This window comes from Felis catus, chromosome F1, assembly GCF_018350175.1.
Source record: "Felis catus isolate Fca126 chromosome F1, F.catus_Fca126_mat1.0, whole genome shotgun sequence".
NCBI lineage: Eukaryota > Metazoa > Chordata > Mammalia > Carnivora > Felidae > Felis > Felis catus.
Window position 1 is genome coordinate 13,693,500 of NC_058384.1, and position 14,519 is coordinate 13,708,018.

Sequence of the window (14,519 nt, forward strand, 5' to 3'; positions counted from 1 at the left end):
AATTATCTTGGGAAGCTCTTGAAGACACCTGCCATGATACAATAAATTGCAGATTCTTGACCTGTAAAAGTTTTGATTATAATCTAAACTAGTTCATTTAAACACACAGTATGCATCAAGGTAAGTCACCCCATTTAAATCAACCCAGACACCCATTTTGCCAAATGCTGACACAGGATAAAAATAAATAAAACATATAGATCTTAGTGATAATAAGCTCTAACAAATGAGAAGGCCCAAAAACAAGAAACACTGTAAAAATTCTATGTGAATGGTAATATTGAGTTCAGTCGAATATAGCCCTTGGGACTAGATATTTTCAGAAGTCATTCACTCATTTGTCTATTTATTCATTCATTAATTTTTAAGGTAAAAATGGTATCCTATACAGCATAAGACCCCAGCACACCCACAGATTAATATTTCTGTGGCAGATGTAAGTTGAGCGAAGCCAGTAAGTAGTTTTTTGTCAGATCAGGTCAGATTTTTTTTTTTTTTTTTTTTTTTTTTTTTTTTTTTTTTTAATTTGAGAGAGAGAGAACACACAAGCAGGGGAGGAGCAGAGAAAGAGGGGAAAATACAGAATCCGAAGCAGGCTCCAGGCTCTGAGCTGTCAGCACAGAGCCCGATGCGGGGCTCAAAGTCTTGACCTCGAGACCATGAGCTGAGCTAAAGTCGGACACTTAACCAACTGAGCCACCCAGGTACCCCAGATCAGGGCAGACTTTGCTGCCAGTTGAATTCACTGAAAAATTCCTTAATTTTTTGACTTTTAGAATTGTGAAAGAGATTATGAAACTATATATCGAGATTGTATAATACATATTTGTCTTTTGTCCCTAGTAACATCTTGGGTTTTCATAATTTAAAATCTCATTGCAGCTTTGATATTTTTGCTCTATCAAGTACCTATTTTGAAAACTAAAGGGACTAAATTAGTAGATCTTGGTAGAGATATTCATAGACCGTTAACTTTCAGCTACATTATTGACAAAAATGTTTCTTAACAATTTTTTAAGGTCTGGAACAAAAAGAATGCAAATGAGAAGGGAAGAAGTCAGACTTCTAAGCTTCCTCCAAGATTTGCCAAAAAACAAGCTACAGGACCCCAGCAGGCCCAGTCTCCAGCTACAGCTCCTGCTCCAGCCTCGGCCCCAGGCCCAGGCCCAGGCCCGGCCCTAGCCCCAGCCCCAGCCCCAGCCCCAGGCCTAACTGCAGCCTCGTCTCCACTCCCAGCTGCGGCCTCCACTCCTGTCCCACCCTCCACCTCAGCTGCAGCTACCGTCTCTTCCGCAGCCCCAGCCTCTGTCCCCGTCCTCACCTCAGCCCCAGCCTCAGCCCCAGCCTCTGTGCCCATCCTCGCCTCAGCCTCCATTCCCATACTTGCTTCTGCCCTAGCCCCGGCTTCAACCTCAACCCCAGCTGCCTCAGCCCCAGCCGGCCCAACCCCGATTCCAACCCCAACCCCGACCCCGGCCCCAGCCCCCACCCTAGTCCCCGCCCCACCTTCAGCTCCAGCCCTCGTCCCCATCTCTGCTCCAGCCCCCACCGCACCAGCCCAGACTCAGGGCCAGACTCATAAACCAGTCCAGAGTCCACTTCAAACTACGACACAGTCTTCAAAACAGCCACCACCTTCAATCAGACTACCTTCAGCTCAGACGCCTAATGGCACAGATTACGTAGCCACAGGAAAATCCATCCAGACCTCACAGTCACATGGCACACTTACAACTGAATTGTGGGATAACAAGGTGGCCCCACCAGCTGTGCTGAATGACATCTCAAAGAAATGTAAGTTCAATAGAGAAGTGACGGGTGGGGTATGGCATGAGAATATTAAGTTTGTTTTCAATTTCATTTATACACTTGGTATATTTTCCTAGCCACCTTTTTTTTTTCTTAGTAAGAAGCAGTAATAGTAATTTTTTTCTTCGCTTCCTTTCTTGAAGGCTTTGTTTCTAAAACAAATGTGTTATACTTTTAACAGCCGTATTTTATGGACACAATTTTGTGTTGATTAAAAAAGTACACTGTTTGCGGGGGACATCTATTTATTTTGGTCTACAAAATTCTCTTAAGTGTATCGTGAAAGTCATTGTTTTATTGTCAGGCTACTGTTGAAAGAAAAGGTAAAATAGGTTAGGGATTATCAAGCTCTAAATTTTAATGGTCTCATTTCCCGTGACTTCTTTTTTTTAGTAGGTCCCATCAGTCCACCACAGCCACCTTCAGTCAGTGCGTGGAATAAGCCCCTAACATCGTTTGGATCAGCTACTTCATCAGAGGTAGGAGGAGACTTAATAATGGCCTTAGTTGGGGTTAGTGTACCAGAGTTCCCTTAAAATAGTTTTCAGACTTGAGCGTGCATCACAGTCACCTGGACAACTTATTAAAAGAGATTGCTGAGACCACTGCCCAGAGTTTTCCACTTCATTAGGTCGGTTGAGACCTACATACATTCCTTCCTCCCTCCCTCCTTCTCTCTGTCTGTCTGTCTGTCTGTCTCTCTCTCCCTCTCCTTCCTTCCCCTTGAGCAGGGGAGAGAGGCAGAGAGAGAGAATCTCAAGCAGGCTTCACACTCATCATGGAGCCTGACATGGGCTTGATCCCGAGACTGAGATTATGACCTGAGCCAAAATCAAGAGTCAGATCCTCAACCAGTTGAGGCACCCAGTCACCCAGGCCTGGATACGTTTCTAACAAGTTCCTAAGTGATAGTATTGCTGCTGGATCTCTACATTTATAAGCTACTTCTCATCTTTAGACCTAATAAGGTTAACATTTTTTTTTTTTAAATTAGGTTTGTTAAAAATATTTATTTTGAGAGAGAAAGACAGAGACTGTGAGGTGGGGAGGAGCAGAGAGAGAGGGAGAGAGAATCCCAAGCAGGCTCTATGCAGTCAGTGTGGAGCCCGACTTGAGCTCCAGCCCACAAACCTCGAGATCATGACCTGAGCCAAAATCAAGAGTGGATGCTCGACCCACTGAGCCACCCGGGTGCCCTGAGGTTAACATTTTTTAATTCAAGTCTTAATAAAAGTGCTTGTGATACAAAGAATATAAGTGCAGTTACTAGTTTTTTTTACTTTTCTACCATGTTTTTGCTCGACTAATTAGACAGTATAATTACTTAGAAGCAGTGTTTACAGAAGTTTTACCATAATTTCTCAAATGTGCAGTATTGGTAAATGACTATTTAGGTTAGCAGGTTTTCACTTATTCATTGAACAAACATTTCTTGAGCACTTGTGGTATACCAGGCTGTGTTCTGACTCATGGGTTTACAAAACAGGGAGAGAGTGTGATTAAAAATGGACAAAAAGCCCTGTATTCATGGGGCTTCCGTTGTGGTTGGGAGGGAACCACTAATATATACCATATAGTATGTTAAATGGTGATCAGTGCTGAGGAGAAAAGCCAAGTAGGGAAGGTATGTAAGTAATTTCCCAAGAGATATGGAGATCATTTAAAATTAGTTGGCTAAGAAATGCCCCTTAGGTGAGCATTTGAGTTAGACTTAGAAGAGGTAAGAGCAAGCTATTAAGATTTCTGAGGAAAAGTGAATTCCTGATTCAGAGAATAGCAAATACAAAAGCCGGGGGAGAGGGATATGGCTGATGTGTTTGAGGAAGATCAGGGAGGTCTCTGTGGCTGTAGTGAACATAAGGGATGGAGAGAGAACAGATGAAGCTAGAAGCATAACAGAAGACAGACCCTACAGGGCCTTTGGGAGACGCAGGAAGATAATAGATAGTTTTAAGCAAGAGAATGACAGCACCTGAATTTTAAAAGGTTATTCTGAGTAGTTTGTTAAGACTAGTCTGTGTGTATGTGGGGGGGGGGGGGGCGCAAAGAGTAGAAGTTAAGATGCTATCATAATAACAAACTATATTAACTTAAACCAAGGAGTGGCATTAAAGATGATAAATGGTTGGTTTTTAGGTATTTGAAGATAAAGCTGACATGCTGATGGATTAAATATCGTATGTGAAAAAGAATGAGATTTATCTCCAAAGTTTTTGACTTGAACAAGAGGAATAGAGTTTCCTTCAGTTTTGATTGGGAAGCTATAAAATGGATCAGCATTGGGGGAAAAGATGAGGGAGTTTGGTTTGGGGCACGTTAGATTTAGGTTGTTACACATCTAAGTGGAGCCGTTGGGTAGGTTGTTGGATGGAAGAGTCTGTAGTCCACAGGAGATGATCTGGTTTGGAGACATGAATTTCAGTCATTAGTAGGCACTTAAAGTGATGCGGTTGGATGAGGCCACCAGAGGAGAATGAATTCTAAGAGTGGTTAGAAAAGAGAAGAGAATCAGAAGCTAAGTCCTCAGGCTTTCCAACTCATAAAAAGCTGTGATTGGAAAAGTACCCTGGAGGATCTAAGTGAACAATGAGTTGAAAAGAGGAGGGATAAATTGAATGTGTCAGATTCTGCTGGAAGGTCAAGTAAGATAGGCCTGAGAATTGAAACTAATAATGTGATGGTCACTGGTGACTTTGACAAGGGTAGTGTCAGTGGAGCGGTAGGTATGAAAGCCTGGTTAGAGTGAATTTAAGAGAAAGTGGGAGGGAAAAAATGCCTGTAGAGAAAAGTATAATTTGGAGTCACTGCATTCAGTATTTAAGACCCTCAGTTTAATCATTTTTCTTCTTCCTGTTGGTATAGGCATTAGGATTAATCGTAGCATTTTTTTACATAGGAAGTTCAAGCTATTTCATACTGATCACGAAAGACAGGGTGGAAAGTGTTTCTTGTGTTTTGGATGAGTACACTGGATTCAATGAGTTGATTAAACTGTTACCAGTTTTTAAATTGACATTGAAGTACTGGAATGATTTTTCAGCACTCTTAGCTGCAAGATTTTTCTTGTAGACATTCTCCTATGGGTTTCCAGTACTGCAGTTGAAAGCATACTTGAAAGAAAGCTCGCATCTGCCTTCAGACAGGTAGCAGAGGAAGATACTTCGGTGGTATTTCATTTTTTTCACGTCTTTCTTTATCCTTTTTATGTTTTCTGGATAGAATGTGATTTTTTGGTTGATGTTCATTGCACATGATTTTGGAATATTGCCTCATGGTGAACTTTGAGCTAGCAAAGTTACAGTTCACTTTTAATTCATTTCATGGATGGAAGGTGTTCCTTAATGGGATTTCTTGAATGACTCTAGTGAAATACAGTTCTTTTTTTCCCCTTTAAATGTTTGTTTGTTTGTTTGTTTTTGAGAGAGAGAAGAAGAATCCCAAGCAGGTTGTGCGCTGTCAGTACGGAGCCTGTCAGTACGGAGCCTGGCGTCGGTTTGAGCCACCCAGGCACCCCGAAGTACAGTTCTTTATGATAGATTCATTCAGTGCTATGAATGTTAGATACACCAAATAGACCCATCAAGATTGGTGATATAATATGATCTCAGTTTCATTATAAATATTTTTTGTTTCAAAGGATATGATATTCTTCCTAAAACTCACATTCTGTAATAGTGCTATTAACTGTCAATCTGTTTTTGCATTTCATTAAACTATGTATAAGTTCTTAATTGTTTCTGTACATAAAATCAATAGCTTTCAGTGATTAATTTCTGTACTATTTTGCTTTTCTAACGTTAATTGTACATTTACACTGGATTATAGAATTTCATCATTGACTAAAGCAAATAGAGATTTTTATTCTAAGTTACATCAATAATGTTTGCCTGTATTTGAAAGAGATTATTCACATATTAAAAGTAAATCTGAGGGCACCTGGGTAGCTCCGTCAGTTGAGCATCCGACTCTTAATTTCGGCTCAGGTCATGATCCAGGGGTCGTGGGATCTAGCTCCGTGTCAGGCTCCACGCTGAGCTTGGGGCCTGCTTAAGATTCTCCTCCAGCCCCCTCTCCCCAGTAAACAAAATAAAATAAAATCTGAATGGCATGTTCTTTTCATACCGTTGATATTGTTACAGTGATAAATGTAACAGTAACCTTACACAGAAATTGACTGATACACTAAGTTCAGGGATACCTACGCTGATAGGACATAATGATTTGATTGTAAAACCAAGGCCTGAAGTTGAACCTTGTCCCAAATTTTGTTTGTTCGTTCTTCCTGAAAAGATTAAGTAATTGTTACAAATGTTCTCTAGGTTAGAAAACCCTATTTTGTCTAGCGTTCCACTTGTTCATCTTCTACCACAGCTGCTAACACCTGCTATGTTCCAGCCTCCACTACCTTTTTTTTAATTCTTAACCTTTACACCGGGTGTTTTCTCTGCTAGAAACACTTCCCCCTGATTTGGTCTTTTAGATTAAGTTTCAGTGTGACCTCCTCAGGGCCTTTTTGTGTCCACCAATCTGAAGTGGCTTAACCATGTATTGATTTTTGCATATCCCTTTCAAGTTGTTCATTTTCTCCATATGCTATAATGCGAATTCTGCAAGTTAGATTAAGTTAGATTCCTGGTGTCCGGATTAGTGCCTTGCACAAAGATCCCACATAAGTTAGCAGTTTAATTTGATTCCTAAGTTGTGTGCACTCTATTACCAAACACAGAGTATTTTCATGGACATTATTTCATTTTCTTTTAAAGGAAAGTATGTGACACGTGTCCCTATCTTTCTTCTCTCCCTCATCCGTTTATTTGTTGCTGATGCTGTCTTTGTGTGTCTGTCGCTTTTATATTTGTTATAAATGAGTGAGTAACTTGAGGCTATGATTTGCCCACACTCAAACTTCTAACTCTTAAAGCCAGGACTTTAGAAAACGTAAGTCTTGTCCTGGTTTTCATTTTATGAGTCGTTTTTTAATACAGATCAGTAGTGGCTAAAGGAAAGTTCTCTTAAAACACGATCAGTGTCAGTTAATGCATAGATTGCTTCAAACCTCCTGTTACGAAATATGTGCTACATACATCATTAAGTCATCTTTGAACTCCGTTTGCTTTGATAATAATCAAGTTTTAAAATATTTTCTTCCTAGGGAACAAAGAATGGTCAAGAAAGTGGAGTTGAAATTGGCATTGACACAATTCAGTTTGGTGCTCCAGCTTCAAATGGGAATGAAAATGAAATTGTGCCTGTGCTTTCGGAAAAAAACACTGACAAGATACCTGAACCGAAAGAACAACGGCAGAAGCAGCCTCGGGCAGGCCCTATCAAAGCCCAGAAGGTAAATATAATTCATATGAAAGCCACTAACATTTAAAGGAGAATGGTTAACAGTTTCAAAGTTGAATTAATTTTCAATGAATTGTCTTTGGTCGTGATGCCTTTTTGTCATAAACATTGAATTTTTAGCTTCCAGATTTGAGTCCAGTAGAAAACAAAGAACACAAACCAGGTCCTATTGGAAAAGAGCGATCGTTAAAAAATAGAAAGGTGAAAGATGCCCAACAGGTGGAGCCAGAAGGACAAGAGAAACCAAGCGCTGCTACAGTCAGAAATACAGATCCTGTAACAACAAAGGAAACCAAAGCAGTTTCTGAAATGTCTACTGAAATAGGAACAATGATTTCAGTCTCATCCACGGAATATGGCACTAATGTGAAGGTAGGCAACATGCAGTGGTGACCGGCTCGGTTGATGCAAACCATGTCTGAATGAGTGGGGAAAACAGCAATAATACTCTTCCTCTTCTCTCTTCCTTCATCTTTCTGCTTCTTCTTTCTTCTTTCTTCTTCCTCTTCCTCTTCCTCTTCCTCTTCTTCCTCCTCTTCTTTGGCTTGAGGCATATAATTCTATAAACTAATGGGTTATTCTGCAGAGACTCTTTTATTGCATGGTATGTATTTGTGATCTAAAGAAATTCCTTATAATAAATTATTTCTTTCTGTGGAAATTTATTCTTAATTCTGGACTGAGTAGTTTAAGTGAAAAATGTGCACACAAGATTCAAATGCTTTTCATTGGGCTTTGACAGGCTTTGAAAGGATTGTTTTATGTTTTTATTTTGTTAATGGTGTTACAGTGGAGTCTTACCTTGCCCACTAGTAAGATTTTGAAATTAGGAAGTAGGTCAAATCAAATTTTTAGTGACTCCAGGATAGCCAGTTTTCTTCCAGGGTTGCAGTAGATCACTTCCATTGCTTGAGCACCAGAGGAAATCATTGACTAGTGTTTAGGGACCTCATTGAATGAAAGGTGCAGATCTTTAAAAATACTCACTATGGCAAGATACACTGAGTGACTTATATGGACCAATGCTTGTGGGAATGGCAAAATTTATACCTGCCCTTTTGTGTTCACTCTGGTTCATATACTCAATGAGAAGAAAGGTAGGTGGAAACCTTCATATTTGAATATTTCGTTCCTTTTAATTGCTATACAACTCAATACGTGTAAACAAAAAACTCTGATGATCCAACTCTACCATATTTAAAGAACAGATTCATGAAGATAAACAGGTTTATCCTAAAACCTAAGTGCAACAACTAAGATCTTGACAGTCACTTATCTATGTTGTATTTTGAAGAGAATAAAAAAAAACAGTAGTTGAAAGTAAGCTATAGATTAAGTATAAGAACCACATAGAGTTCTTTTAGTAATCCGCAGAAATAAATGGTACTGTTGGCAGCCTCCTACTGTGCAATGCATGTAAATTTTTTAAGTTGTAATTGGAGTGTAATTGTACAGTATAGCAATGCATTAAAAAAAAACTGTACAGGACCCCAGCAGTAGTTGAAATGTCACCCCTTCAGGGGTGAGTCCACGTTTGTTTTATCACACTATTGCTTTTAAAGATTTGAGTAATTTGAGTCTTAAGATCTCCTCTTCTGCTTTCTCCAAAACAACTTTACATCTGTTAGGCTGTCATTAGAAGGTGAGTCCCTAATTTAGTTTACAGTGTATTTTTTTCTATTACTGCTCCACAGGAGTCTGTGACAGACTATACTACACCTTCTTCTTCTCTGCCTAACACTGTGGCTACTAATAGTGCAAAGATGGAGGACACTTTGGTTAACGATGTGAGTAATCAACTTCGGACTCTCAGGTTTGGTCAGGGACCTGCTGTTGTTACCTGATACATACCGTGTGACCGATACTTAATTCCTCTCTGGGAAAGGTCCTAGTCAATTTGTATTTTGGGGCACTCATAACAATAAGTACCAAAAATAGTCAAAACTTAGGCTTAGTTTCATAAGTACTAATCCTGTTAACCTGGTTTTGGTTAAGAATTTTGTTCTTTCCTTTCACATTCTACAGATTCAATAATTTATTTGGTTGATAATTTTGTTCTTAAATGAAACCTTTCATAATGCAGTGAAAGCTCACTCAATTAAAACAAAAAGAGTGTTGCCAAAGATTCCTTGTGTTTCTTTTTGAGCTTAAAAAAAATTACATTGTATCTTAGCAACATTCCTTTTGTAAAGATTGAGCTGTAACATATGTGTAAGTACTGTACTTCAAAAACTCTCAAATGCTCTGTTAAAAAGTGATAGTAAGTTGGGGCACCAGGGTGACTTAGCTGGTTGAGCATCCAGCTTCGGCTCAGGTCATGATCTCGCAGTTCGTGAGTTCAAGTCTCACGTCAGGCTCTGTGCTGACAGCTCAGAGCCTGGAGCCTGCTTCCAATTCTGTGTCTCCCTCTCTCTCTCTGTCCCTTCCAGTTTGTGGTCTGTCTGTCTCTGTCTCTGAAAAAATAAACATTAAAAAAAATTTTTTTTAAGTGATAGTAAGTGACGTAAATTTGGCTGTAGTTTTCCAGAACAGCCATGTTATAATTCAAGATTATGTTAAGTGGTTACAGTCCCTCATTTTGCCTAGTTCATTGACAGGTGAAAAATTATAAGCCCAGACAAGTTAGGTAACCCTCTGCGGTGGAAGAGCATTTTAGAGTTACACATGCGGCCCTTGTTATGGAGGGCAGGTGTGGTGGAAATTTGGTCAGTTGCTCTCTTTTTAAAATATACAATAAGGCTCATTCTTTTCAAAAATCTCCTTCACAGATACATTTAAACCTTTCACACAAAGGGCTTTAACTCTATCATTCTGAGAATAAAAATCTTAGGTCTTACAGATGTTTTTCCCTGTGCTTTCTAGTTTTACATCTGGCATCAAGTATATAGAATTTTAGAGACATAAAGTGCATTAGGGATCATTTAATCCAACTTGTAGTGGTCAGGCCATAGGACTGAGGAAAAGGGAGAGAGAAAGGAGTATGTTGCATGTTTTCTGTTAGTGATAGGAGAGCTCCTCAGGAGCTGATTAATGTAATGTCTCCAGCTTTTCCATGTAATAGAGCCTCTCTTGATACACCAAATCCCTTTTCCCTTACCTTTTTGGAGATAGTCTTAAATTTCTTTAATTTCCTGTAAGAAGTAATGGGAAATTTGAAAAGGACAGAAAGACTCCCTGTCAGATAAGTGTGGATACCACTATGTTGATTATCAAATACTGAATCAGTAAGCCTCAACATAAAGTTGAATTATACTTTGTCTTCTCTCATTAAAAAAAAATTTTTAGATGACACTTTTTCAAGAAAGTATATGATGCTTTCTGCCAGACCACCCTCTAAAAATATGGTTCATGAAATATGAATAAGTCTCAGAACCCTTAAAAGTCATTGAAAATATTCATGAGAATGTTTTCATGGTTTCCGTGTGATCTGCAGTGCTAATCAAAGTGTAGTTCCTTGTGCATGCAGGATAACTAAAAGAGAGAGACCCAGCCTGTGTCTGAGCAAGTAGTCTACATTTGCTTTTTAGCTGTGTATCCACAGCATGTGTGAAAACAGGAAGATCATCTTCGGTCAGGGAGAATTACAGGTGGTCATCAGTTTGGCGTGATTTCACAGTGGTGCTTATTTGTGCCAAGTATAGTGGTGATTCTGAACTTAACGTAGCGTTAGAAACAAATGTCCTAGGGGGGCCTGGGGTGCTTAGTCGGTTGAGCATCCAGCTCTAAGTTTCGGCTCGGGTCATGATCTCACTGTTCCTGGGTTCGAGCCCCGCGTTGGGCTCTGCGCTGACAGTGCAGGACCTGTTTGGGATTCTCTCCTTCTCTCTCTGCCCCTCCCCTGCTCACGCACTCTCTCAAAATAAATACTTTAAAAAAAAAATGTCCTACATGGGAAAAATTTTAGGACCTTTTGAAATGTTCCTTTTTCACTCATTAGTGTGTTTGAGGGTTTTATGCATACAGCTTTTGTGTTTTGAAAAAATTATTCTTGATAAAGGTTTATTCCCCTTATCAAGGCTTAATCTACTTATTTAAGATATTTAGCTGGTGTTTATTGGATAGTATTACTTAATGTTACAATCATTTTGAATCTTGAATCTTTGTCTTGAAGATTTAAATGCAGGTGTTGGGGTTTTTTTAAATTTTTTTTAATGTTTTTATTTTATTTTTTTGACAGAGAGAGAGAGAGAGAGAGACAGAGCATGAGCGGGGGAGGGGCAGAGAGAGAGGGAGACACAGAATCCAAAGCAGGCTCCAGGCTCTGAGCTGTCAGCACAGAGCCCGACACGGGGCTCAAACTCACAGACTGCGAGATCATGACCTGAGCTGAAGTCAGACGCTCAACTGACTGAGCCACCCAGGCGCCCCTGTTTGTTTTTTTTTTTTTTTTTTAATTAATATTCCTAGCACAGCTATTTAAAAAATGTATAAAGTAATCTCCATTAAGTAGTCCATGGTATTCTCAATTTGTTAGTACTCCATAGTACCACACACAAAGGGATCTTAAAATGATTACCTTAAAATGCTTGCTAAGCATCTCATTTTATCTGAATAAGTGAACCATCAAAATCAATCATACTGTAGTATATAATAAAATCTCAAGGTCTAGAGACTTAGAGGGGAAAAGATATGTGTAGAGAGTTTGTAATATATTCACGTTTCTGACAATATTTGCCATAATCATGTTATAACTAGAGCGAGCCAGCTTGCTCAGTGTAACAGGGTGGTAGCAATATTCTGTACTTTCCTCCCAATTTGACTTTTGTTTTTGAATCTAGTTATAAGAGTATTGACTAAATTGCAGGAAGGAGACTAATTTCTTAATATTTACATTATCATGTTAAATGCTTCTGATAGAACCCATGGGTCCCTGAAAATTTTAATGGAAATTATATTCCTTAGAGCTCTGCTACGTAATATAATGTATGGTCTAGGAAGCATCACCACTTGGGTACCTGTTTGAAATGCAGGATTTTAGGCCTTACCTCACTCCAGCTGACTAGAATCTGCATTTTAATAACATCCCCTGGTGATTAGTGTACACATTAGAATATGCGAGACAGGACACCTGGGTGGCTCAGTTGCTTAAGCATCCAACTCTTGATTTCGGCTCAGGCCATGATTTCTTGGTCATGGGATCAAGCCTTGCATCAGGCCATGTGCTGCCAGTGTGGAGCCTGCTTGGGATTCTCTCTCTCTAAATAAATTAAAAAAAATTTTAACTGCCTTTGAGTGTATACCTTATATTTGGAACAGATCTTTTTCTTTAATAATATGCATTTTAAAAGCAGATTGCATTTCTCTAAGATGTCCAAAAATATCAATTACTGCAGACACAATGTAACTCTAAGTAATGAAATATTCCTGTTGGCTCTGATGAAAAATAAACACCCTTAAAGAGTACTTTAGCATTCTCCGTAATGGGGCTTTTGTAGCAACTTGATGATGATATGTGTTGCCTACCTTTTCAGGTGCCCCTGCCCAACACCCTCCCCCTCCCTAAGAGGGAGACTATCCAACAGAGCTCCAGCCTCACTTCAGCTCCTCCCACTACTTTCAGCCTCACCTTCAAGGTATGTACAACGTCCTTCTCTCAAGGTCCTTGATGAGTGCGTGCAAGGGGACATACGTTAAAAATATTCTTTTGGTATTTTTACTTGTTTTGTGTGGTAAGCAACACTACTAAGCTGAGGAAATAGTTATGTCAAATTATACCCTAAAATTTTATTAATTTCTAAATCCACTTTAAAGTGAGGCTTGTTACGGTTGCGAATTTTGTGTTAAAAATACAGGAGAGCTCTTATATTCCGTGTTTGTACTGAGTCCCTCTCAGGGACCATAGTGTTTGGATACATCAGTTGTGTACAAAACAAACCAACTAGCTTGTTGTTGCATGGTTTTTTATCCTAAGTACCAGTAATGGTAAGACTTAATTTTCTATCTTTCCTGTAAATCATGTGAATTGAATGAATGCACTGTAATAGGTAGAATATTTTATAATGAGGTAATTACAAGTGATTTTGATTTGATTTTTGTTGGATAATTTTGAATGAGAGGGTAAAAGAGATAATAGACAACACACATTTTTTTATATCAAGAAATTTAGGCTTGTTTTTAAAACTCCTTTTGTGTTTATAACTTTGAGCTGTGTCACTGACGCTTTTTTACAGTTGAGTTGAGAATTTTAAATCAATTTCCACTCACCTCCAGATTAGTCAGCTTTTTTTAAAAAGCACAGACATGAAATAAAGTGAAGGTTTTTTAAAGTGTGTATGTTTTTTCCATTGGTGCTGTTTGTTCAGTTCTGTAATTTGGGCAAGTATAACCTCTATAGCAGGGCCTCCTAATGCTGCATTGGTTGACAGCGAATCTTTGATGGTCTTCAGGAGAGGGGGAGACATGTTGGCCAATGTTCAGTTCTAGAAGTTTGAGACTAAAATTTTATGAGGTAACCATTCTGCTTTGTGTCAGCCCCCATCTTTCCCCAGTCCTTCCTCTTTATTACCAGTTCCTACTTAGCCGTTGTTTTTCCACTTGAAGGACTGTCTCAGTCTGTGTTTTATACTGTGTCTTAATGTGTGGCTTTGACTGTATGCTATTCAAGGCTAGTCTTATTTCACATAGGCAAATATATCATCATAAATTCTTTAGGCCAGTTAATTCTTCAGACAACCTATTCAACACTGCTTTTCACTTAATGTTTTTGACATTCCAAGAAGAAATATACATTTAAAATTCAAATGAATTTAAATTAAATGTCATTAGCTTAAAACTTCTCTAGTTTCTTTACTTTTACTTCTTCTGACATCTCTCTTTAGTTGGGTAATATATGAGTATAGAAAAGTTCTAGTACATGGATTTTGTTGACAGTTTTTGTCAAGGGGAAAAATTAGTATTTTTAAGTTGGTATTTCAAAGACCTACAACATCTTAACTATGGCATTAAAAATTGTTACTTGATTTTTTACAGCCGAATTTTATAGATTACTTTCAGCATTTTTTCTTGGCCCAGTATTTTGACCAGTAGGTCTAAAAACGCCACAATCTGTGTATCTGTTCCTTCCTGTTGAAGATCTACATCTGTGCCATCCAGTTCATCACATGTAGTTAGTAAGCACTTAAATGGGCTGGTCCAAGTTGAGGTGTGTGCTGTAAGTGTAAAATAGACACCGGATCTGAAATGTTAATATTTTTAAAAATTAAAACGTCAATTTTTGTGTTGATGTGTAGTTTTTAATTTACATTGTGGATACATTGGGTTGAATAAAAGATGTCATCGATATTAGTATTACCTCTTTAGTTTTTCAAAATGTGGCTATTAGAAAATTTAAGATTATGGGGCACCTGGGTGGCTCAGTCGGT

General features: G+C 38.7%; 1 protein-coding gene across 4 annotated transcripts in view; it reads left to right on the top strand.

Moving 5' to 3' along the window:
- PRRC2C (proline rich coiled-coil 2C) overlaps nucleotides 1-14,519 on the top strand; it is a 96,976-nt gene that overhangs the window by 65,717 nt on the left and 16,740 nt on the right. For all 4 annotated transcript variants that reach the window (XM_045049203.1, XM_045049205.1, XM_045049204.1 and 1 more), the window contains exons 19-24: nucleotides 1,020-1,794; nucleotides 2,203-2,288; nucleotides 6,962-7,150; nucleotides 7,279-7,530; nucleotides 8,853-8,945; nucleotides 12,630-12,731. In XM_045049203.1, coding sequence (XP_044905138.1) covers nucleotides 1,020-1,794; nucleotides 2,203-2,288; nucleotides 6,962-7,150; nucleotides 7,279-7,530; nucleotides 8,853-8,945; nucleotides 12,630-12,731 — 1,497 coding nt within the window. The remainder of the gene's footprint in view (nucleotides 1-1,019; nucleotides 1,795-2,202; nucleotides 2,289-6,961; nucleotides 7,151-7,278; nucleotides 7,531-8,852; nucleotides 8,946-12,629; nucleotides 12,732-14,519) is intronic.